Below are 24656 nucleotides of genomic sequence, written 5' to 3' on the forward strand. Positions count from 1 at the left end.
CCTTCCTTCCTTCCTTCCTTCCTTCCTTCCTTCCTTCCTTCCTCCCTTCCTCCCTCCCTCCTTCCCTGGGGAAAAGAGAGGGAAATGTTAAGAGGGAAGATTTTGTGTAGGCCTTTATAGTGGGGGATCCTAAGTAACCAAGAGCCAGCCTGAGGGCTCTGACATTGAAGGAGAGACCATCTGAAAGGGAGAGGAAAGAGGAGGCCTCCCGCAACCAGAAGTATGCTCTGAGCTGGCCAACCTAGAGAAGGGGCATGAGGGAGCACAGGGGGAGGGGAGCAGCTGGCTGCCACCTGAACCCTTGGATTCAGTACTTGACCCAATGTCCTGGCCTCACCCCTGCCCAGATTCTAGTGTCAGAGAAGTGTCTTTCAAGATGGACAGTGGATTTGATAGAAATGGAATTAGGGTTAGTGTTAAAAGAGGAGAGAGCATCTCCCCCACTCAATCTGAAGAACCACTACAGGCCCTCAGGGCTGGAGAGCTCCAGGAGAGCAAGGCAGGGCAGCCACCCCAAGTCCTGCCCTTGGAAGAAGGAAACCAGGAAGATGCTGCAGGGCCTGGCCAGGGCTTCCTCATCTCACAGGCCTCTCTTCCCTACTCCTCTCTTCTCCAAGCTTGTCCAATGCAAATGGATGGGAAAAATGATTATGGTTTTCCCTGGGTAGGCCAATGGGGGTGGGGGGAGGGGGGTGGAGAGACTTAAGCCCCTGGCCCAATTAAGAGATCAGAAGTTTAAGCATTTGGGGAGCTTGGAAGGTGAGGAAGGCCACAGCTAATCCAGTAAGGCTGGTATAAAACCCAGTGACTGGGCTACCACCAGGACAGACAGCAGGTGGGGGAGGGGTGGAGGAAGGCTTCAGAGCAGAGGAAGAGCTGTGGATAGGCAGCTGAGGGAAGGGAAAGGGAAGAAAGTAAGGGGGCCATGACACAGGCAGGGTACCCTGCAGGGTTCTTGGCTTGGCGGCGGGACGAGAGCGAGGAGACTACTCGGGCAAGCCTTTTTGTTTATACCAATAGCAACAACACAAGGGGTGAGTGTGTGCCCAAGATGTTAGAGAGGTCACTGGTGAACAGGGTGCATTGTCCTTCCTGCCCCAGGCCAATGGGCTGGACATCAATGGGTAGAGTGGATAAAGGCTCAGGCCATTCTCATTTGGGAATGGAAAGGGGTCAACAAAGCAAGTGTCCACCCAGGTAGAAGATCCTCACAGGTCCCCTTCTGTCACCGAGGAGACACTGGTAGATCACTGAGTGATTGAGTGGGGGAAACATGAAGCTAGAACAGAGACATAGAAAATCTTGCTCAGAAATAACATCATTGAAGACAGAGAGGGGAAACTGAAGGATTTAGTGAGCAGGGCAGGCCTCACCAAGGAGGCTGACCAAGGAGGGCAGAGGGTGGAGGGAGGAAAGGTTCTGAACCTAGGAATGATGTCATGGAAGGAGAAATCCAATCCAGGCTTCATGAATTGCCTTTCCCCCTTGGTGGGTGGTAGCATGAAGGCAGTCCAACATTTGCTGTCGGGGCTTCTCCCCTGGTTGGGGGAGATGTTCTTTTTGGACATGGTTTCCAAGTGCCTCATCTGACAACTTGGTTTTTGAGAGGGGGCTCCCACCCCAGGGTCCATTACATGACTGATTTCTCTCTAATCCTTCCCGTCAACCACTCAATGCTCCCCTTCCGTAGGCCCATTTGAAGGTCCCAATTATCACATCGCCCCACGCTGGGTATACAACCTCACTAGCTTCTGGATGGTCTTTGTGGTCATCGCATCCATTTTTACCAATGGGCTGGTGCTGGTGGCAACCATGAAGTTCAAGAAATTGCGCCACCCCCTGAACTGGATCCTGGTGAATTTGGCCGTGGCTGACCTGGGGGAGACCATCATTGCAAGCACTATCAGTGTCATCAACCAGATCTATGGCTACTTCATCCTGGGCCACCCGCTGTGTGTCCTGGAGGGCTACACTGTCTCTCTATGTGGTAAGGTAGCTCCAGGAGCAGCCTGGAAACAGAGATGGGCCTTAAGGTGATGCTTGATTCAGAGGGGACAGAATTTAAGGGGGGACTCTCTCAATCCTTCACCAGGCAGAAGCATCAGAGCTTAGCACTCACATAACAAGAACGATTAGTTACGATCAGTTTCTCCAAGATGATTGCCTGGGCTGAGTTCCCACCTGCTCCTGCCTTGTGCAAGTGAACCCCAACTGAAGCCTGGCCGTGTCTTATGGCATTTGCTCCAGTGGTCTGAAAGTTTATGAAAGTGAGAGGCAGTGCCAGAAAGCAGAAATGACTATGGCTTTGGCAGAGCCGCCCTAATGTTAAGGTGTGGCCAAGCTATAGAAATGAGAATGGAAAAGCAAATGACTACAAAAGAGGAGGAAAGGAAAAAGTGGGAAAAAAAAGGGCGAGAGATGAGGAATTTTATGTACATTTGCATAGTGTTGGAAAGAAAAAAGGAAGGGAAGGAAAGAGATACAACAGAAAAAGAAAGGAAGAAAAGGAGAAGGGAAGGAAGGAAGGAGGGATGGAGGAAGGAAAGAAGGAATTTTTCTGGGTGGTTGGGAGGCTGAGAGCATGTCTCTCCCTGGAAGTCCTGATGCCTCTCCCTCACTGGGCTGATCGATGGGGGCCCGAGTGAGAGATGAGAGGCAGTCAGTCTCTTCACACCTCAGGATCTCTTGGCTCCCCTGTTGGCCTCACCTCAGTCCCTGCTGACTCCATCCCTTGCTTTTCTCCCTTCTTTCTCTAGGCATCACAGGTCTCTGGTCCCTGGCCATCATTTCCTGGGAGAGGTGGGTGGTGGTGTGCAAGCCTTTTGGTAATGTGAAGTTCGATGCTAAGCTGGCCATAGTAGGCATCGTCTTCTCCTGGGTCTGGGCAGCTGTCTGGACTTCGCCACCCCTATTTGGCTGGAGCAGGTGAGCATTCCAAGAAATAGGGCTCAACCATCCTTTCCTTAGAGTATCACATATCATACTTGCTGCATGACAGTTCTCTGGGCCTCAGTTTTCTCTGTAAAATTGGAATAATGGTATTTCTACAGTTTCCTCTGCAGGGTTAGTGGGAGCAAAGTGCTTTGCAAACCTTAAAGTATCAGAGAAATGGGAGCTATTACTATTAGCTATTATTATTATTGTTAATATTATTATTACTATTATTATTGTTAACAATAATAAATGAAACACAGAAACCTCACCCGGTCTTGAATTATATGCAGCTTGATTCAATTCAATCCACCAAACATGTATTAAATGCCTTCTGTGGTCAGTTTGTCATAGGCTTTGTGATTCTAGGTGCAGATCTATACTTTTGGAGAGACTTTACTCACTAGGAATTCCCAACAAAATCATACCTATGGATGTCCTCTCCCTTCCTTCCCCCTCCTCCAAATTTGCAAGACTCTGTGATAGCTATACAAAGGATGTGTCCTTGAGAAGCTTCTGCTCTACTGGGGAGATCCAATTCTGGCTCAAGAAGGAAACCCAGATGTATGGAAACTCACATGTATATTATACAAAGTGATTTCAAGAGAGAGAATGCTACTAACTTGTGGGAGTGGGGGAAGGGCAGGAGGCCTAGGAAGAGCATCCGAGCTGAGCCTTGGATTCATCAGAAGTGAGGAGAGAGAACATTTTAGACATGAGGGAAAAGAAGGAAAGGAAAGGAAGGAGAGGCAGGAAATGGAATGCCCTGTAAGGTGCATGGCCAGCAGGCCAATTTGATGGGAGGGAACATAAATACTGTGTCAAGAAAAGTAAACTGAAGAGAGTCAATCAGGGAAGCGAACAAGCATTTATTAAGCACCTTCCATCACTCTGGAAGTGAGGCTGAGGACTTACTGCCTCATTTAAATCCAATTCACCAGCAAGTCTAGACGTCGCCCCATGATGTCATTGGTCTTCAAGGAAGAAGAAAAACAACAACTAAGCACCTACTATACGCTAAGTGCTTTACAAATATGATTTCATTTGATTGTCACAACAACCCTGGGAAGTAGGTGCTGTTCTTATCTCCATTTTACAATTAAGGAGACTGAGGCACAGAGAGGTATAAGTGACTTGCCCAGGATCGTACAGCTAGGAAGTGTGAGGCTGGATTTGAACTCCAGTCTTCCTGACTCCAGGCCCGGTGCTCTATCTACTGCACCTCAGTAGTATCTCTACTATATTTTTGTTGTTGTTGTTGTTCTGTCATTTCAGTTGTGTCTGACTCTTTGTGACTCCATTTGGGTTTTGGTTTTTTTTTTTTGGCAAAGATACTGGACTGGTTTGCCATATTTCCTTCTCCAGGGGCAGCTAGGTGGGCAGTGGATACAGCACCGGCCCTGAAATCAGGAGGACCTGAATTCAGATCTGGCCTCAGACAAAACACTTGACACTTACTAGCTGTGTGACCCTGGACAAGTTGCTTAACCCCAATTGCCTAAAAAAAAACAAAAACATATTTCCTTCTCCAGCTCTCTATCCACTGTGCTACCTAGCTGCCCTCTCTACCATACACTATTATTTTCATTTCTGTGGTGCTTTTACGTTACATCTATTGTTTTGTTTTATTCTTATGACACGTTATGGAGTAGATTATGCCAATTTTCTCCCCATTTTACATGAGGAGAAACTACAGACTAGAGTGGGACAGAGTTCAGCTAAGGGTCACATAGTGAGTTGGTAGCAAAGTAGGGTTTGATTCCCTACCAAGGCCTCTGGCAACTTGGGTCCCCTTCCATTGTCTCCAGGATTTCAAGTGCTGTTTCTACCACCAACTTGTGCTGGAACCTTGGGCACTTGGGACTTTCTCTGGCCTTGAGTTTTCCCATCTGGAAAATTAAGAAGTTTGATTCTTTTAGGCAAAGGAGACCAACAAGTCTGTGCCTCACGTTGATTCATCTCCTTAATGTTCAGTCAGGTACACCGGCTTGGGCTCCACATTCCATCTCTGAGCCTTAGTTTCCTTATCTGTAAAATGAGGAAGTTAGACTAGATGACCTCTGACATTCTTCAGTCTTTCCTTCCTTTATTCATCTGTCTTTCTGTTGATCCATTTAGGTGGTGCAGTGGATAGAGCACTGGTTGAAATCTGGCCCAGATACTTGCTAGCTATGTGACCCTGGGCAAGTCATTTAACCTCCATCTGCCTCAGTTTCTTCAACTGTAAAACAAGGATAATAATTGCACCTACCCCCAGGGTTGTTGTGAGAATCAAATGAGATAATATTTGTAAAGTGCTTAGCACGGTGATTGGCATATAGTAGGCACTTAATAAGTGTTTTCTCTCTATCTCTCTCTTACTGTGGTTCTTCTGAAAATGCTAACTTAGAATTTTAAGAGGTTTCTACCATGCCCCCTCATGCTCCTCTCTGAGGGCCCTCTGACTCTTGGTGATGTCAGCAGGTGTCCTTTGACCCCCACACTCCACATTCCTCCTAACTCTTTGGGGAGGGGGGAGTGAGGAACAAGCAGAGGCAAGACAAGGAAAGGGCTAAAACTGTAGCAGAAGGAATTAAGGTTAGACCAGAGAAAGAAAGGAAGGCTGTGAGGTATGAGGATCCAAGCATAAAGGAGTGCTCTTCTCCTCTGTGTGCGTCAGTTTTCTCCTCTGAAAAATGACGGGTTCGAATGAGATGATCCCTCCAGCTGAGTTTGTAATCTGTCATAGCATTTCTCAAAGTGTGATCTGGTTTCCCCTTTGCTACGCTTGTGTTTCCCGCTTTGAAAAAACAGGGATTTGAGCTAGCTGACCTCTGAAGGCCCTGTGAGCCCTGAGCAGTGACTTCAGGCCTGGAACTTGGGTCTAGTATATTTTCTCTAGAAGGAGCTGTGTTCTAGAGGGATGGGAATAGTATTCCTCAGTCATCCTTTATTAGGCACCTCCTAAGCTAGGTGGCGCTGCAGTAGATAGACTGCCAAGCCTGGAGTCAGGAAGACCTGAGTTCCAATCTGGCCTCAGACACTTACTAGCTGTGTGACCCTGGGCAAGTCACTTCACCTCTGTTTGCCTTAATTCACTGGAGAAGGAAATGGCAAACCACTTCAGTATCTCTGCCAAGAATACCCCAAATGGGGAAACGAAGAGTCGTACATGGCTGAAAAATGATAGGAAAATAAGAGGACAGAGACTACTTTGCCACTGTATCCCTAGCGCCTAGCAAAGGGCTTGGAACACAGCAGGTGCTTACTACATGCTTTTTGGAGTATTGTGCATGTTGGCTCACAGGAAAGACTGTAGGGTTTGGAGTCAGAGAATCTGGCTTCAAATCCTGAATCTGCTCCTCCTTATCTTGTGGCCCTGGGCAAGATCCTTCCTCTACTCTGGGCCTCAGCTTCCTCAGCTGTTGAACCCATGCTCCTCCTGACTTCAGGCCCCAGAGCCTATGTGATAAGGTCATGCAGTAGCCCCAAAGCCTTGGTCTTCTTCCTGCCCCTCAGTTTCAGTCTTGTCCCTTCATTCTCAGGTACTGGCCTCATGGGCTGAAGACTTCCTGTGGCCCTGACGTGTTTAGTGGCAGCTCCGACCCTGGCGTTCAGTCCTACATGATTGTTCTTATGTCCACCTGTTGCATCCTCCCTCTCAGCATCATCCTCCTCTGTTATGTCCAAGTGTGGCTAGCCATCCGAGCGGTAAGTGTCCTTTCACCTCAAAAAGTCTACCTTGCCAGGAGCTCTGGCTCAGGCTTCCCAGCAGCAGTAAGAGACTCGTGAAGAATCTGAAAAGCAACAGGGCATAGTGGATGGAGTGAATGGTGGATGGATGTGAAACTGGAAAGACCAGAGTTCAAATCCTGCCTTGGACACTTAACAGCTGTGTGACTGGGCAAATCACTTATGTTTCTGAGCATTGATTTCTTCTATAAAATGGGGATGATGATAATAGCACTTAATGGATAGGAGTATTGTGGGGCTTAAATAAGAGAATGTATGTAAAGCACTTTATAAACCTTAAAGTGCTATATAAATGTTTATTATTATTATCATCATTCTGAATCTGTCCAGCATATAAAAAATACCCTAAGTACAGAGGAATCCCCAAAGAAAGAGGGATCAGATTGTAGGATCATAGGACTCTGAATCTGGAGCTGGAAGGAACCCCAGAGACCATCAAGTTCAGCCCCCTCATCTTACAGAGGAGGAAACTGAGGTCTAGGAAGGGGAAAGGACTTGTCCAAGGTCATGTAAGCAGTAAGTGGTAGGACTGAGGGTGGAAGCCATTCAATGCACCCAAACCATTCCATTGAGAGATGCTTTTAACAGAGTCCTTGAACTCTTCAGATGAGTTGTGGAATGAGACGTCAGCATCGTGCAACTCAGCTAATAATAACGCTACATACTAATCACTTACATTTAGAAAACATTTCGAGACATATCATTTTAGTCTCATAACAACCCTGGAAGGGACATCCTAGAGGCGTTAGGACCCTGATCCTAAATTAGGAAGAGATGCTGGGGTTCGGACAGTGATGTGCCCAGGATCATACAGCTAGTAAGTAGCAGAGGTGAGGCTTGAACCTGTCCCCAAATCTGGCTCTCTTATCCATCCTGCTTCTGGCTCTCTCACCACCTTCATATGTCAGATACTGTAGAATAATGTTCTAAGCCTGATTAGTGTGGGCAGGCATTAGATCTATGTTAACGGGATGTTCATGACCCAGAATCAGAAAAGCATGAACTTCTTTGATAGTGGAGATGAACATATTTTACTCTCCTTATGTTCTCTTTCTCACCCATTGCCCCTCATGACTGAAGGTATATATTTAAAAGACAGGTAGCTAGAGGGCTCGGTATGGCTCGTGGCTGTAGTAACTGGCTTGCTTGGTGCTATACCTATGCCCTTGGCCTTATTAATAACAAAAATAGCTGACATTTATATATCACTTTGAGGTTTGCAAAGAACTTTATATGTATATTATCTCCCTTGATGTTCACAATAATTCTGGGAGGTAGGTGCCATTGTTATCACCATTTTACAGATGAGGAAACTGAGGCAACGATTAAGTGACTTGTCTAGGGTTGCACAGCTAGTAAGTATCTAAGGCAGGATTTGAACTCAAGTCTTCCTGACTCAGTGTTTAGCTCTCTAGCCACTAGGCCACTGAGATGCCTATGGTTCAGTGTGTACTAACTGAACTATCTATTAATCAATCAATCAACAAGCATTTATTAAGCACCTATTATGTGCCAGGAACTGTCCAAGGTACTAGGGGTACAAAGTCAAAAATGAAAGTCTTTGCCCTCAAAGGGCATGTATTCTTTTGGGGAGATAACAAGTGGTTTCTATGGGCCACACACTGTGCTAAGCCCTGGAGACACAAAGAATCTCTCTCTCTCTTTTTCTCTCTCTCTCTCTCTCTCTGTCTCACTCTGTCTCTCTGTCTCTGTCTCTGTCTCTCTCTGTCTCACTCACTCTGTCTCTCTGTCTCTGTCTTTCTCTCTGTCTTTCTGTCTCACTCACTCTCTCTGTCTCTGTGTCTGTCTCTCTCTGTCTCTGTCTCTGTCTCTGTCTTTCTCTGTCTCTCTCTCAAGTTATCCCGTCTGCATTGTGAGGGTTAGGTGTGCTGTGTTCCTTGGGATCTGGAAAATCCACGTAAATTTTTTTTTTTTACCATTTCCCATCATACCAAGGAAGAAGTCTGAATTTTTTCTTTTTAGTTTATGGGGTGTTAAGTATTTGGTCATAGACTCTGTGTTGTCTGCTGGCCTTCGAGTGTTGTCTGCAGCTTCCTCGAAATTCCCCCAAAATCCCCATTTAATTTCTTATGCCGACCCATGCTATATTGAAACCATGATGGGGAAAGTCTCGATGTGGAAGGGATGACTGTATACACACACACATATGTATATATTACATATGTAAGTCTAAACCAAATATTTACTAAACACAATATGATTTATAATAATATAATTGAAAACAAGTATATGCCAAAGGAACACAATATATTTTTGAGGAGCAGGCTGGAGCTGAGGGTGGGAAGGCATTGGGCGTGTTTTGAAAGTCTTTGTGTAGATGATGGTTTTTTGAGCTGGGATTTGAAGGAAAGTCACAACTAGAAGAGACAAAGGTGTGGAGGGCTCACACCCCCCAAATGTGAGAAGGCAGGGAGCCCAGTGTATGAGGATGAACTTGAAGACCAGTCTGGCTAGACTGGTGACTGTGTAAAGGGAGACTGGAAAGGGCACTTGGGACTTTAAAGGCCAAACAGAAGAGTTCCTATTTGACCTTAGCAGTCATAGACAGCCACTGGACTTTATTGAATTGGGCAGTGATGATGCAGTCAGGCCGCTTTTCAGCTCTCCAGTTACAGTGAGAGAATTACAAATAAAGATTGACCTGGCTCCCCAGGGTAGCTCAAAGCACAGTCAAGTGAGGTACTTTTTGAAGGGATTTTATTTCCTCGCTTCAGATCTGTTACTTTATTAGTGTAGAAAACTTCCATTATGGAAATTTCTTCCATTGATGCAGATCCATACAATTCATCTGTTCCCTATAGTCTTTTTTTCCCTTGTTTTTTGTTTTTGTTTTTGTTTTTAGGCAATCGGGGTTAAGTGACTTGCCTAGGGTCACACAGCTAGTAAGTGTCAAGTGTTTGGTCTGAGGCCAGATTTGAACTCAGGTCCTCCTGACTTCAGGGCCAGTGCTCTATCCACTGTGCCACCTAGCTGCCCCTCCCTATAGTCTTAATAAGCTTCCTGTGGCCCAGAGAGGTCTTGATTTGTTGTCCAAATCACATGGACAGTGTGTGTCAGAAGCAGAACTTGAATCCAGGGCTATCCCTTAATGTTGCTGATGGGATCATAGGATCACAAACTGAGAGCCGGAAGGGACCTCAGAGGACATCTAGTCCAACCCCTTCATTTTATAGAGGAGGAAATTGAGGCCCAGGAAGGGGAAGTGACTTGGCCACAGTAACATAATGGAAGAGCCTGGGATCCAAGTACAGTATAGGTCCTCACCTTCAAACTCTAGGGGTCTCCTTCTATCACCTCATTCCCCATCCTCTTAGTGTCCGCTTTGCCTGGCACCCCCCACCCTCCAATGGGTTATGACTGCCTTGCCAGTCTTGGTCCTTTTCATTGCTCTCTGCAGTAATCCATGGGTCTAGTAGAAGACACTCTGACCAAAGGCTCATCCAATGAGGCCAGGACCCCCTAGGGGTCCAGCTTCCTCCTTAGGACATCCCAACTTTGAGTGGGTACAGCCTGGCATAGCAGATAGAGTGCTAGGTAGGAAATTAGGAGAACCTGAGCTCAAATCCTGCTGTGTGACCCTGGGCATTTCACTTAATGTCTCTGAGCATCTATTTCTTCATCTGTAAGATAGAAATAGTTGGTTGTTTGGCCATTGTCCTTCATTCTCAAAGAGGACCAAAATGACATCACTATATTGGGGTCAAGGTACAATGCATCTGACTGTACCTGATCAGGCCAATATGAGCTTGAAGAGCTCTACCACAAGTTGGGCACAAATAGTCCATGTGAACATTTGGAAATGGAAATAATAATAGCACTTAGCGGACAGAATTATTGCAAGGCTTAAATGAGACCATGTATGTAAAACGTTTTATAAACCAGTAAGTGCTACATAGATGTCTAATATTATTATTAATTATTATACTGCCCCAGGGCAGACCATGGTCCCTTAGAGACTTTGATGGTGATTGGGGGAGTCATCAAAGCCTTAGAGAGTCCCAGCCCCTTTCTGCCTCAGTGAGAGTGGAACCATCATCAACTTGATTGTGGATGGTGAGACTTGAAAAAAAATAAACATTTTATTAAAAACTTAATTAAATATCAGTACAAACAACCATACTTTATTGAAATTTTTATTCCGGTGGGAATGGGGTTGTGGAAATGAGCCTATGATTTCATAGATATAGGGAAGCCCCTCTCATCAAGGTGGGAGCACAGACTCTTCAGTTTCGAGCCTGAGAGTTTCACAGGGGTGCCTGAGAGTGCCAGCATGGTCAGTCAGCTCTTGAACCCAGGACCTTCCTGGTCCTTTTAGGCCAGCTCTAGTTCTCTTGGCATGATGCCTCACTGCCTCTCATTTAAATGATTTGATTTCAGTCAGCGCTTTCTCAGTTTTGCCCTCTAAATTCCCATCAGGATTCTACATCTAATCATTTTCAGTCATTTTTCATCCTATCATAGTTTTTATTCTAGTAATTCTCAAATTTTTTGGTCTCAGGAACCTTTTACACTTTTATAAATTATAAAGGATCCCCCAAGTTTTTATTTATGTGAGTTATATCTAGCATTAACTATCACATTTGAAATTAAAACATCTAAGTATTATTATGAAAATCATTTGGACTTCCCAGAGTCCTTCAAATGATCTCAGGGACCCCCAGAAGCCACCTGGTGAGAACTATTGTTTACACCATTCTTCTGGTTCTGTTTGCTTTTTCTTGCTTTGTACTATTTCGTAAAGATCTTATGTTCACATACCACCATTCATTAAACCAATGCTGTTATTGCAGAGCATTGAAGTTGCTTCCAATCTAAACAAGGACTGGTGGCATCTCCCTCCTTCTGCTGCCTTCTGGCTGCCTCCTTGAATCATTATGCAGTTGACAGGAAGTTGGAAATCATCTGAAAGCTTCAGAGCTGTCAGGAGCCATAGAGTGTCATCTAAACCATAGGAACATAGTCATCTAGTTCAGCTCCCTCATTTTACAGAGGTGGAAACTGAGGCCTAGAAAGTCAAAGTCGCTTACTCAAGGTCAAGGGTTGGACAAGGGGTGGGGAAAGGAGTGGGGTGGTCAAGGTCTTTTCTGTGCAGGTCACCTAGAAAGGTCAAAAGATCACAGACTTAAAGCTGGAAGGAATCTCAGAGGTCCTCTGATCCAGTCCTTCATTTTATAGATGAGGAAACTGAATCTAAGAGAGGTGAATTTACTTGCCTAAGGTCACACAGGTAGCAAGTGGTAGAGTCAGGATTTGAACTCAAGCCCTTCAAATCGTAGGTTCTTCCCGCTCCACCAGGATGTCTCCTGGAAATGGTAAGATGCTAGATGAGAGAGAGGCATGTCCTTCAGAGGTGCTCTAGGAAAGAATTTAGAAAGGGAATTGAGGCGACTTCTTATTCCTCCACACTCAGGAGATATATATTTCTTACTTGGAGGAGAGACCTGAACAGAACACAGATTTCAAAGGCCAAGGTCTCATCTTCTTCCAATTTCCAAGGAGCCAACCCCAAATCCAAATTTCTTTTGAGCTCTGAATGAATTTTCTGATCAAATAATGAGTGATGATGATGAAGACAAAAAAAATCAATGTTTTATATGAGAATTCGAATTCAAAGAACTCCTTGAGTTATTGGTATGCATGCATGTATGTGTGCATGCATATGTGTGTTGGGGGGGGAGGGCTGGGAGAAGGGGGCCTAGTATAGATCCTAAGGCACAGGACCCAGAACAATTGTCCCAATTTGTGATGTCTTAGCAATGGCTCATGTTTGTCTGTGCCTCATAGGTTGCCTCCTTCCCTTAGGTTGCTAAGCAACAGAAGGAATCGGAGTCTACCCAGAAGGCCGAGAGGGAAGTGTCCCGCATGGTGGTGGTAATGATCCTTGCCTACTGCTTTTGCTGGGGGCCCTATACCTTTTTCGCATGCTTTGCAGCGGCCAACCCTGACTACGCCTTCCACCCTTTGACAGCATCCTTGCCTGCCTACTTTGCCAAGAGTGCCACTATCTACAACCCCATCATATATGTCTTCATGAACCGACAGGTAAGTAGGACAACAAGATCTAGTTTCAAATTTCAGCCCTGCCACTCTGTGTAAGAGCAACCTCAGAAAGGGCCATAAGGCATTGAACCAAACACTGGTCCATGCTACCCACTATCTTGTATGTGACAATCTGCTCAGGGACAGAGAACTGATGGGAGTACATGATTGCTACGGCATATATAGCCCTCAAGAACCTGTTGACATCTACCAGCCATAGATTAGGATCAGAGTATCATAAGATTTAGCATTGAAAGAGATCTTCTAGACTGTCTATTTTACAGATGAGGAAACTGAGGCTCAGATAGGGGCAGTACCCAAAGTCACCAAGGTAATAATACTTGTACTAATATTAACACTAATACTTTTTTTGGGGGGAATTTTAATATTTTATTTTTCCCAATTACATGTGAAAACAATTTTTAACCTTCATTTTTTACAATTTTGAGTTCCAAATTCTTTCCCACTCTCACTTCCTGAGATGGCAAGCAATTTGGTAAAGGTTATACATGTGCAGTCATGCAAAACATATTTTCATATTATTCATGTTGTGAAAGAAAACACAGACCAAAAAAAAAACCCCAAGAAAAAGAAAGTAAAATAACAGTATTGATACTAATACTAATAAACCTGGTATAATAGATAGAGAGCTAACCCTCTCAGTGCTTCAGGGCATTCAGAAAAGATGCTAATTTGCATTGTTAGAGGGATTTTCCTTACCAGGAATTTCTCTGTACCAATGAAATAGCAGGCTTACATCAAGAAGACGCTGGGCCAATTTTTTATGCACCCTGATCCACTGATTTCAAATAAGATCATAGATTTAGATCTAGAAAGACCCTTAGAGGTCATCCAGTCCAACCCTGTCATTTTATAGAGGATAGTAGTATAGCGACCTGCTCAAGGTCACATGGGTAGTAAGTGGGAAACCCATTGCTTTTTGTAATCTCGCATATTCTTCTTAAATGGATTTGTATTTTGACTTGTATCTCACTTCCCTGGGAAACCATCTTCCTGCATTTACTATCTGCCTTGGGAAAAAATGGCTCCCAAACTACCTTTCTCAAACTTCAAGGGACTCAGCCCAGGTCCAGTATTCTAGGCTTTAGAAAACAAATCCCTAGTTACCCTTTGCATTACTTTCAAGATTTTATAGACTTCCACACTATCCTTTCTCTCTCTCTCTTGCTATTCTGAAATCTTCATCATCTTCCTTCATATCAGGGCAGCTGGGTAGCACAGTGGACAGAGCTCTGGGCCTGGAGTCAGGAAGACCTAACTTCAAATGCAACCTCAGACAACTTCTGTGTGACCTTGGGCAAGTCACTTTATCTCTGCCTGCCTCAGTTTCCTCATCTGTAAAATGGGGATAATATTAACACCTACTCCATAGGGTTGTTGTAAGGATCAAATGAAATAATTGTAAAGTGCCTGGCACATAGTAAGCACTATCTAAATGTTAGTTGTTGTTATTAGGAAGTCCCGGTAGTAATCGTAGAATCTAGTGGCTTTCTTCTCCCTCTTTTCCCTCCTCCTCTGCTCAAGAAGTTTCATAGGTTTCATACTGTCTATAGGAAAACTCTTTACAATGTGGTTCCAAACTATCTTTCTAGAATTTTTCTCATGGTTGCCTCTGATGCACTTATTTCCTGTGTTCCTTAGATGACACACTTTTTCACAGGCTGTCCACCATACTTAGAATGTTCACCCTCCTCATTGTGGCCACTTCTCCAGGTAGGGATGTGGGACACTCCAAGAATCAGTGTGGAGACTGTCATGGAATCTTGCCAAGGGCTTTGAAAAATCTCTTACAAATTATATTTGCTTGTTTCACCTTGTCCACATTCTTACCACCCCCCAACCCCCAGAGTACTTTAGTAAGTTATTGAAGCATCATTTTCTCTTAAAGAAATCATGTTGCCTTTCCACACTATGGAGTCAAGGAAGATCTGGATTCAGATTCCACCTCTGATATTTTCCAGCTTGTATGACTCTGGGCAAGTCATTTAACCTTTCTCAGCCTCCGTTTTCTCACCTGTGAAATGGGGATAATTAGAGCATCTACCCCAAAGGTTCTTGTGAGGATTAAATGAGATAATGTGGTAAAATGCTCTGCACACCTTAAAGTGATAGATAAATGTGAGTTGCTTTTATTCATCCAGGGAAGCCCACAGCTACTTTCAGTGTGTGTGTGTGTGTGTGTGAGAGAGAGAGAGAGAGAGAGAGAGAGAGAGAGAGCATGAGGAGGGGAAGGGAAAGGGGTGAATGTAGTGGAGTTACAATTTTAAGAAATTTCTTGAATGACTGGCGTACATTTGGGCTAATTTTAAAAAAAATATTGGCGTCAGTTCATATATGATGAGGGGACTTGTCTAGATAGTTAAGGTTGCCCAAATCCTCTCAGGTGTCAACTGGCAAAAGAAAAAAAAACCCCACTGGATCCAAATGCGCTCTTCTGGGTGGAGGAGAAGAGGTTGGCATAGTAGAGAAAGGCCCATTCAATGCTTCCTTCCTCTTTTGACCTTCCCCAGGAACAACAGGACAGAAAAAGGGGAAGGAACACCATGCACCACTTCCTTGAGGCTTTTTCTAGAGGTTTCTTTGTTACTTAGATGTGTTCAAACATCCTGAGATGGTTTGCATGACTGCCATGAAGGTGGCCATTTTTAGGCAAGGCCAGTTGCTGTCCAAGGTGACAGAACACTAAGGAGCTCTCTCTCTGCCGCCTTGGGCTATGGCCTTGGCTATGTCCGGAGGCCAGCTTCTCTGGCCTTTACCAGCAGTGTGCCTCTGTTTCTTAACCTCTCTGAGCCTCAGTTTCTTCATCAGAAGGCTGTTGTGAGGGTCAAATGAGATAATATGTAAAGTGCTATGTAAATGTCAGCAATTGATAACATGGGGTTCATTAGTGTTCTAATGAACACTTAGAGTGTTCTGATAGTTGCTCACATACTCCATCTAGGTGTCTGTCTAATCCCGAGTTTTCTTAAGGCTGGAAGAAAGTGGTGGCAGAAGGAAAGATTATGAAGTTTTTCTTAAGTACAGATCTGCTTTGCAACATTGTCTAATGCTTTCTGTCCTTCCAGTTCCGAACCTGCATCCTACAGCTCTTTGGGAAGAAGGTGGAAGATGGGTCTGAAGTTTCCAGCACCTCTAGGACAGAGGTCTCTTCTGTGTCCTCTGTGGCCCCTGCATAAACTCCCCCCACCACCTCCCCCACCCCAAGGCCTGAGAACAAGCAACTGTGCCTCACACAGAAACAAAACCTGCCATCCCCACTTTTCCAGGCCTTAGTCTTTGCTTTTCTTCCCACCCTCATCTTGCCCTGTTTCCTTCCCAACTTTGTGGAACAAAGTGTGGATTCTCCTGTCCTAGGCAACCAGCCACAAAGGTTGCCAATACTAGTTTCCTGGAAGCTTTCCCACTTCTGGGTTTCCAGTTGTTTAAGAGACCCCATTCCTCCCTTTCTGGGCAGCCAGAGTCTAAGGCTGCCAAGGTCATCCCATTCTCAAAGCAGAGGTGGAACAGAGGGCAAAGACGAGTCCAAGGAGGAGGCACTAGGGAACACAAAGGAGATGGATTTCTTACTTCTTAGCTTTTAATATTTAAACACTAAGGCCAGTAGACAGTAGAAAACCCCATCCCTTCTCTGAATCACCCATTTTGGGGGAAGGGGGTCAGGAAGCATGAGCAGAAATAACTTGGGGGAGAGTACTGAGTTTTTGAAAAACTTCATCGAAGCAGGAAGAGGGAACAGAGGACAGGACATTCCTGAAGGAGACATCTAGCAGGCATTCCCAGGCTGAGGAGGCTTGTCCTGCTCCTTTAAGCCCAACTTGTCAGAGGCCTGGAGTCTTTGTAATGCAACTTCAATCTCAATAAGATGCGCTCATGCCAACAAGTGAACAGGATAGAGTACCACTTCTGCCAGGTGAACACCCCCAGCCCAATGAGCAGGAGGATGGCGCAGAAACGGAGACGGCATCTGGTGAAAGGCAAGGGGCATGTGCAGATGGTGGACAGGCAGATGAGGAGAATGGTGGTCAAAGTGAGCAGCAAGCTCATGAACTTGCCTAGGAAGACTTGGGAGTGGCTTCTGGGCTTCTCCGTTATTTCTTGTTGGTCTGTTTGCTGCTGGGTCTCCAGTTTGGAAATTCGATTATGAAAAGTCCCCATCACCTCCTGAGGATGACAAAAATACACACACATACATACGTGCATACATGTCAGAAGACCCTCTTCGAAGAAGTTCTGCACATACATGTTATTGAGTTCTTAGAGAGCACCTAATGAACACTTGCAGTGTTTTGATAGCTGCTTACTTATAGTCACTTATAGTGAAGCATGCCTGCTGCTTCTAGCTTAGGATGTGGTGGTGGGCAACAGGCACACTGCTAGGTGTGGCCAATATGGTCATTTGTTTTGCTTAATTGCACTTTGCTACAAAGGAGGATTCCATTGGGAATGGGGGAGTCACTGGGAAATGAAGGAAGTAAGAAGAAAAGCATCAATCATTTAATTGAATTGAATTGCACATTTTCCTTTTAAGAGGGAAGAGACCAGAGGGAATGCAGAGAAATACAAGAGAAATGATGACTAACAGTGGGGCTTCACTCCCTGCTCCCTGGCCAGGTCACCCGCCCTGGGTGCTGCTTCCAGTAGTGAGGACTAGGCTGTTGGGACCCAGCTCTTTTTCTCATCCTTGTGAGCAAGGGGGCCTGCCTATCCGGCAGGGATTTAGGGGCAAAGTCCAGGGCTTATTAAACTCTTTTCTCTCTAGACCCCTTTGTTGAGGTCAGGTTTGAGAGAGCAGTTTGGATGTGAAAGAATTCAGGAGCTTTATTTAACTCGTAAGCAACACGGGGCTCCTCAGCAAGGAAGCTAATTGAGGCCCCGATATTTGGAGGAGTTATGCTTATATAGAGGTTTCAGAATGATGATGTAGTTTTAGGGTTTTATGGTGGTTAAAGATAAGGACAGGATAAGGAAGACGGGGGAAATTTTATGACACAGGATGAGGAAGAAAAAAACAATTCTTTTGGTCTTAGAAGAAGTTTTGTGGTATTTCAAGATAAAGGGCAAAAGGACTTTAGGACACCCTCAGGCTCAGGAGGGGCTTCACAAAGTACTGCAAAAGCAACCTTTAATATTCTTTTGAACCCTTAGGGTACTGTTTGTATCCACAGAACCTTCAGTGCTTCGTTAACTGTGGGTTGAGACCCCATGTGGGTTTAAGTTTAACAAGCTCCAAGGGACGGAAGGAAGACCTGTATTCAAGACCTGTCTCTGCCCATTGGTTACATGACTGGACAAATCCCTTAACCTGTAAATGCTCTTGGTGATTGTCAAAGATCATAGGTTATAGATGGGGCTGTCGTCTTTTTTAGATTTTAATTTAATTTTTATTTTCAGTTCCAAATTTTCTCCTTCTCCCTAACCCTCCTCCACCCATTGAGAAAGCAAGAAATACAATTCCTATTATACATATACAATGATGCAAAACGTATTTCTGCATTAACCATGTTCCGAAAAAAAGAAAAGAAAAATAAAGGAAAAATATACTTCAATTTGCACTCAGAGTTCATCAGCTCTTTACAGAGGTGGAGAACATTTTTCATTACCAGCCCTCTGTGTTGGATCATCGTTTTGATCAGTCTTTCACTGCTGATTTTCCTTACAATGTTGTGATTGTATTAATTGTTCTCCTAACTGTATTACTTGTTACCAGGAGAACAATTCCATCACAATCATATGCCACACCCTATTTAGCTATTCCCCAATTTCCAATTCTTTGCCACCGCAAAAAGAGCCGTTATAAATATTTTGGTACATATTTGTCCTTTATGGAGCTATATTGCTAAAACCTTTCTACACTAAAAATTCCTTCCATGGTTGAAATCAAAGGTCTGTACCAGAACAGCAGGGGTTAGGAATTCAATCTGTGGGCTTGGAACAGTCTGAAACAAACTGATTATACAGGCTCCAGGTCCTTGGCCTTGGGGACAAAGCAAGTGTTCCTAAATACCTTCATTAAAGTGCTGACGGGGAAGGTGATTGGTGATGAGGGGGAGGGGGGAGGTAAAAAGGAAGCTGTATGTGTGCGTAGGGACCTAATAATTCTCAAGTTCCCATTTCTTTTGCCCTTGAAAAGACTTCCGGCTGTGAGTTTGGGGGTGCAGATTGGCGAGAAGGAGAAAAGCAGACTGTGAGCTCTGTCTGCAATGCTGGCCACAGAAGGCAATCAGCCTTTGGGCTCAGAATGATGTTCTGGGGCACAAATGTCACTGTAGATAGTGGGAGCGCTCAGATCTAGGCCCAGGCCCAGAGCGAAGATGCGCGCTGCCCACCAGGGCTCTGAGAGGCAGTATGTGCCAGCATGAGTCAGATCCGGGGCAAAGCCAGTCTCCGGGGCGCCAGACTGGGTAGTGTTATGAAAGCCGGATCAGCTGATGGGCCGACAAAGCCCCTCCCTTACAAGATTTCTTTTTCTGGGCTGATTAAGGCCATTGACCCTTGAAAAGAGGTGCCAGACTCATAACTCCTGCACATAATCCTTTCACACCCTCCACACCCTCATCCCCAGAAGGAATTTTAAAAGTTTTCCATTTTGGGAAAAGGTCAGGAGAATGGGTGGGAAAAGTAATTCAGCTGAGCACTTCCTAGGGTAACCCTTAACAAGCCTCATTCATGTTCTTTGTACAGTAAAAGTATGCATGGCTGCAGTATAGACTGCTCGCGAAATGATACGAAATACAGCGAGGCCGCAGGACTGAAGGGGATCTCCCAAATGCAGGCTGGGGGCGGAGTCAGAGAGTGAGAGCCAGAGCCAATTTTTCATTTGTATATGTCAAAGAGATCTTTTTTTCCTCCCTCCTTCACCCCTTTTCTCTCTCTTCTCCCTCTCTCCCCCTCCTCTTTTCTCCTTCCCTCCCTCTCTTTTCTCCCTCCTTCCCTCCCTCTCCTCTCTCTGTCTCTCTTTTCTTTCTCTCTTCTCCCCACTCCTTTCTCTCTCCCTGCCCCTTTCTCTTTTCTCCCTCCCTCCTTCTCTTCTTCCTCTCTCTCTCTCTCTCTCTCCTCCCTCCCTTTCTCTTTTCTCCTGTCTTTCTCTTTCCTTCTTCCCTCCTGCTCTTTTCTCTGTCTGTCTCTCTGTCTCTGTCTGCCTCTGTCTCTGTCTCTTTCTGTCTTCCCTTCTTTCTCCCTCCATATATATATACATTTCATTTATGTGTGTGTGTGTGTCTGTCTGTCTATCTGTCTCTGTTTCTGTCTCTCTGACTATTAGATCTGTATTGAATCTGGTCCAGAGCTTATGCAGGGAGGAGTTTCTAAAAGTTTCTAGGATAAGCGCCCCCTGGTGAGAAGTGAGGGTAATGTCTTTGGAAAAGCCCGTCCACGTATACTCAATACCCTCTGAGGTAACTAACCACTTGGCTGGTGGCCCGAGGATAATGCCACCTGGTGCCCAAATGATATCCTACGTTCCCTAGCTGGTGAATTAATTAGCTGATCGCCCACTTTTCGGTAGGCCTACCAAGTGTACACCTAGCCTGCACTTCCTATCACACAATAATAGAATATTCTTACCCATTAAACTAAAGTGCGTCTAATGGAAAAGAGTAAGTATACCAAAGGCTGAGGCCTTACTGACTTGGAAATAAACACTGGCCTTCTTACAATAGCAAGAGGACCTGAGGGAGGGCCTGGGCCTGGGCCAGGGCTCCGGCAGAGAACTCCCCTGAGTAGCAGGCATTGCCAACCCGCATCAGTGGAGTGGTGACTCACACCAGGGGGTTCCAGACCCTTTGGAGTATTAGAATATTTGGATTGGCTTTAGAACCTGTGCATTAGAACAATGCCTGGCTTCAATACTCAGTCTTTGTATTTGGTCACTGTGCTCCATTCTCCTAGAAACAAATGCCATGGCATGCATTTCTCTCCCTCCCATCCCATCACACCCCAAAGGTCTCACCCATATCTCCTTGGATTTCTCATAGGACAGATAGACCATCTTCTCTTCAGTGCAGGCCAAGTTCTGTTTCATATGGGAAATCTCACCCAGGTACCCCTGCATGTGGTCATTGACCTGTTCCTCAATCACTTTTTGCCTTAACGTGTGAAAAAGAAAGTTAACACCACAATCAGGAAAGTGTTCACTTTTCCAGGGCCTGGAAAATACTTGGGCTCCTCTTTGCCCTCCCTTTTTTCCTTTAAAGATCAACTAAAACCCTACCTCTTTCTAAAATGCCTTCTGAGACCCAATTCAACCAGCGTCCATTTCCCCATACAAAACAAAGGAGAACTTTCAACCTGGAAAGGACCTTAGACTCCATCCAGTCTAAACCCACTTATTTTACACAAGAAGAAACACAAGCCACAAAGAAGGTAAATGACTTGTCCAAAGTCACAAAGTAGTAGAGCCAAAATAGAAACCCAGCTCCTCAAACTCCAAATCCAGCATTTACCCTCATTGCATCAGGGGGAAATAATTTTCCCTACTTTTAATAAAATAAAATTTAAAAATAGAACACTGGCTTGGAGTCAGGAGGACCTGAGGTCAAATTTGACCTCAGACTTTCGGCACCCATTAGCTATGTGATCCTGGGCAAGTCACTTAACCCCGGATTGCCTCGCAAAAAAAAAAAAAGTCCAACATACCTATCAAGAAACCAAAAAATTTGGGGCAGCTAGGTGGCACAGTGGATAGGGCTCTGGCCTTGGAGTTAGGAGGCCCTGAGTTCAAATCCGGCCTCAGACACTTGATACTTACTAGCTGTGTGACCCCGGGCATGTCACTTAACCCAAATTGCCTCACCAAAAAGCAAAATAAAATAAAATTTAAAGACTCTAAGAGTCAGAGAACCAGTGAGTTGCTAATTTCTTGAGCACATTCCGGCTTTTGGACGCCGTGAGTCAGAGGTCAGGCTGTCATCATTGATCCTATGTTCAGATCATCCTTCACCTGGAATCCTCCCTCCTATCTATCTGTTCACGTGACCAGCTTTGAAGCTACAACTCATGCCACATCCTCCTTTGGTTATCCCAGCTTCTACTGATCTCTGGCATCCCTGAAATCCAACCCCCCTTGGAGTCTAAAACGCTCACATGAACATTCACTTTTTTTTTTTTAGGCAGTGGGGGTTAAGTGACTTGCCCAGGCTCACACAGCTAGTGTCAAGTGTTTGGTCTGAGGCCGGATTTGAACTCCAGTCCTCCCAACTCCAAGGCCGGTGCTCTTTCCGGTGCCACCTAGCTGCCCCTGAGCATTCACTTCTACTCAGCCTTCTAGATTCCATGTTGTAAATTCAACAAACACTTTTTTTTTTTTAACAAATCTTGATTCCTAGATCTCTCCCCAACTACCTCATTATCTCCTTGAGGGCAAGAACTAAAGATCCCCAGGACATAGTACAGAACTACTAAGAAGATGGGATCAGAGGATTTAAATCTGTAAAGAGAGTTAGAGGCTGTCTATCCCTTTTTACAGAGGAGGAAACTGAGGCTCAGAGAGGGCAATGAGTTGTCCAAGTGGAAATTCGGTGATTTTAATCCTGGTCTTCTGACTCCAAGTCCAGGTATCTTTTTGTTAGAGAGGAGTGCTCAACAAAGACATTGATTGACTGATTTTTCATAGCTCCCTAACTGGAGCAAATCCCCTTTGTTGTCTAACCCAGAAAAATGACTATAATGATGGGCTTTTTGGTCCAGGCAGGGCAGAGAAGCAATCCTCAAATCATCCTGAGGCATCAATTGCCTGCTATACTTCAGAGGTGAAACTAGGATGAGATGAGCAGAGCTTTTCCTCAGGACACTGAGTTTAGAGGGTACTAATAGCATATGCAGTCCTGCAACGTCCAGAAACTAGTTTATCACCTGATTAGAAAGTCTAATTAGTTAAAAAGGAAGCTCTCAGATGGTAGGTAGCAGATAGAGCACTGAGCCTGAAGTCAGGAAGACCTGTGTTCAAACTCAGCCCCAGACACTAGCTGTGTGACCTTGGGTAAGTCACTTGACTTCATTTAGCCTGTTTGCCTCAGTTTCCTCACTTGTAAAATGGGGATAAATGATAACATCTACCTCCCAGGGTTGTTGTGAGGATGAAATGAAACATTTGTAAGGTGCTTTGCAAAATGTAAAGTGCTATATAAATGCTATTATTATTATTATTATTACTACTACTATCTAAGACAAACTCCTCTATGCCTTCCTATTCCTACTCAACTGAGGACAGTTTGCCCAAGGCAGAATTCATGGTATACTTGTCCCGGGCACAAGCAATCCTAATTATGGCTCTGCTGTTGTCGGCTGCAAATTACAAAAAGCAAGAAAGAATTTTTACCTAGATGCTCTCCAGGGTTGGCAGCCTGTGGGTTTGCCTACAAAGTAGTATCCTTAAATGTATCTCAAAATTTGTAGGAGAAAATTCTCAGCGGTCTGGGAAGGCAGGAAAAGCCTCTTCCCTGGGAGTTGAGAGCCCTGGGTTCTAGTTCTGAATTTATCATTGACTAGGTTGGGGCTAGTTTCTAGGCCTTTCTGGACCTCATCATTGCATCTCTCTGGGACTCAGCTTCCCCATATGTGAGATAAGGGGGCTGGACTTGATGACTTCCAAGATGCCTTCCTGAGCTAAGATCTTAGGGTTCTAAGTCACGTCTTGGGTTCCTACCAGCTCTGACATTTCATGAGCTTGTGTCTGTCTGACCGATGGGCTGTAAAAGAAAACGGCCTGTCCTTTAGCTAGGGCCATGAGCAGGTGAAGCTGAAGGACTTGGCCTTACCTATATTTCTCCTCCTGAAGAGACTTGATAATCAGCTGCAAGTCAGTCAGGTACTTCACCCTCAAGGCTTGAGAAGATAGCTCAAGTCTGCTATGGGATTTTTTAATATCTTCCAGCTCTTCCTTGACCTTGAAGGAGAGCAGACTTCATTGCTGGCCTATGCTATCTTTCTTTGAGGATTTTTCCTGTGGGAGGGCAGCAGCCAGCGCATCTCCCTCTAAGACATCCAGGGGACTTGTGGATTGCGGTTCCTCTGCTCTGGTCTTTGGGTTCCCCACCAAAGGGGCCTTGTCAGCAGGTTCCTGGCTCTTGTTGGCCTTCTCTTCCTTCAGTGATGAGCACTTGGGCCTGCTCCCCTCTTCCATTTCCTGGAGCTGTTGGTGATACTGTCGGAGCTTGTGTTCTATGTGGGCAATAGTGGCCAAAGAGCGCTGGTTCACCTTCTCAAAGGCTCGTCTAATGTGAGTGGCCTGCTGCTGGTCAGCTTTGGACACTAGTTTGAGGTAGCCTACTGTGTTCTCATCGCGGCTGGTTTTCTCCACTTTGAGCTGCTCTGACAAGTACAGGATGCGATGTTTGACATTATCCTGGAGGCTTCGGCTAATCTCACTGATTGATTGCCTGGGGTTGTCGCTGGAGCCCTCATCTTTGGTGGGAGAGGATCTGTCTTGGTCGATGGGGCAACTGAGAAGGTGTGGGGGACTTTGACTCTTCATATGTTTCGCCTGCATTGGGAGAACAGAAATCACAAAGTTGGGAATACTGTGACCAGTGTACTTGGGGACATTCAGTGACATTTTAGTAACTAGCTGGAACAGTGTAATAGAGTGCTGGGCCTGGGGTTAAGAAGACCTAAGTTCGGTTTCCACTTCACATACTTGCTAACTATGTGATCCTGGGTAAGCCACTTAACTTGGTGAGAAAGAGCTAAGAAGGGCAACAGCTTTCCTTCTGAACCAGACTTAGACCCCTATACTACCAATATATGAGGGGACAGACAGATAAAATTTTAGCTCAATATCCCTCTTTGAGATAGTCAAAGGAAGGAGTAAGCATTAGGTCTGTTTCAGTTTCCTTATCTGTAAAATGGGGATCATGATAGGACCTACCTCTCATGGTTGTTGTGAGAATCAAATGAAATAATAATTATAAAGGGCT

The 24656-nt window shown here is 45.0% G+C and overlaps 2 protein-coding genes across 2 annotated transcripts; one reads left to right on the forward strand and one right to left on the reverse strand.

Moving 5' to 3' along the window:
• The first annotated feature begins 925 nt into the window (after positions 1 to 925).
• LOC114030897 (long-wave-sensitive opsin 1) lies at positions 926 to 16290 on the forward strand. Its single transcript, XM_027845808.1, has 6 exons — positions 926 to 1034; positions 1691 to 1987; positions 2757 to 2925; positions 6456 to 6621; positions 12487 to 12726; positions 15810 to 16290. Exons 1-6 carry the CDS (start codon positions 926 to 928, stop codon positions 15918 to 15920), a joined length of 1092 nt encoding a protein of 363 aa, XP_027701609.1. The 3' UTR covers positions 15921 to 16290.
• Positions 16291 to 16474: 184 nt separating this feature from the next.
• Positions 16475 to 24229, reverse strand: TEX28 (testis expressed 28). Its single transcript, XM_027845807.1, is given in 3 exon segments — positions 16475 to 16905; positions 20693 to 20828; positions 23499 to 24229. Coding segments are annotated over 3 exon segments (1224 nt in total). The 3' UTR covers positions 16475 to 16548.
• Between the last annotated feature and the right edge of the window lie 427 nt (positions 24230 to 24656).

This window comes from Vombatus ursinus, unplaced genomic scaffold (genome assembly GCF_900497805.2).
Source record: "Vombatus ursinus unplaced genomic scaffold, bare-nosed wombat genome assembly UNPS02015024.1, whole genome shotgun sequence".
Classification (NCBI taxonomy): domain Eukaryota; kingdom Metazoa; phylum Chordata; class Mammalia; order Diprotodontia; family Vombatidae; genus Vombatus; species Vombatus ursinus.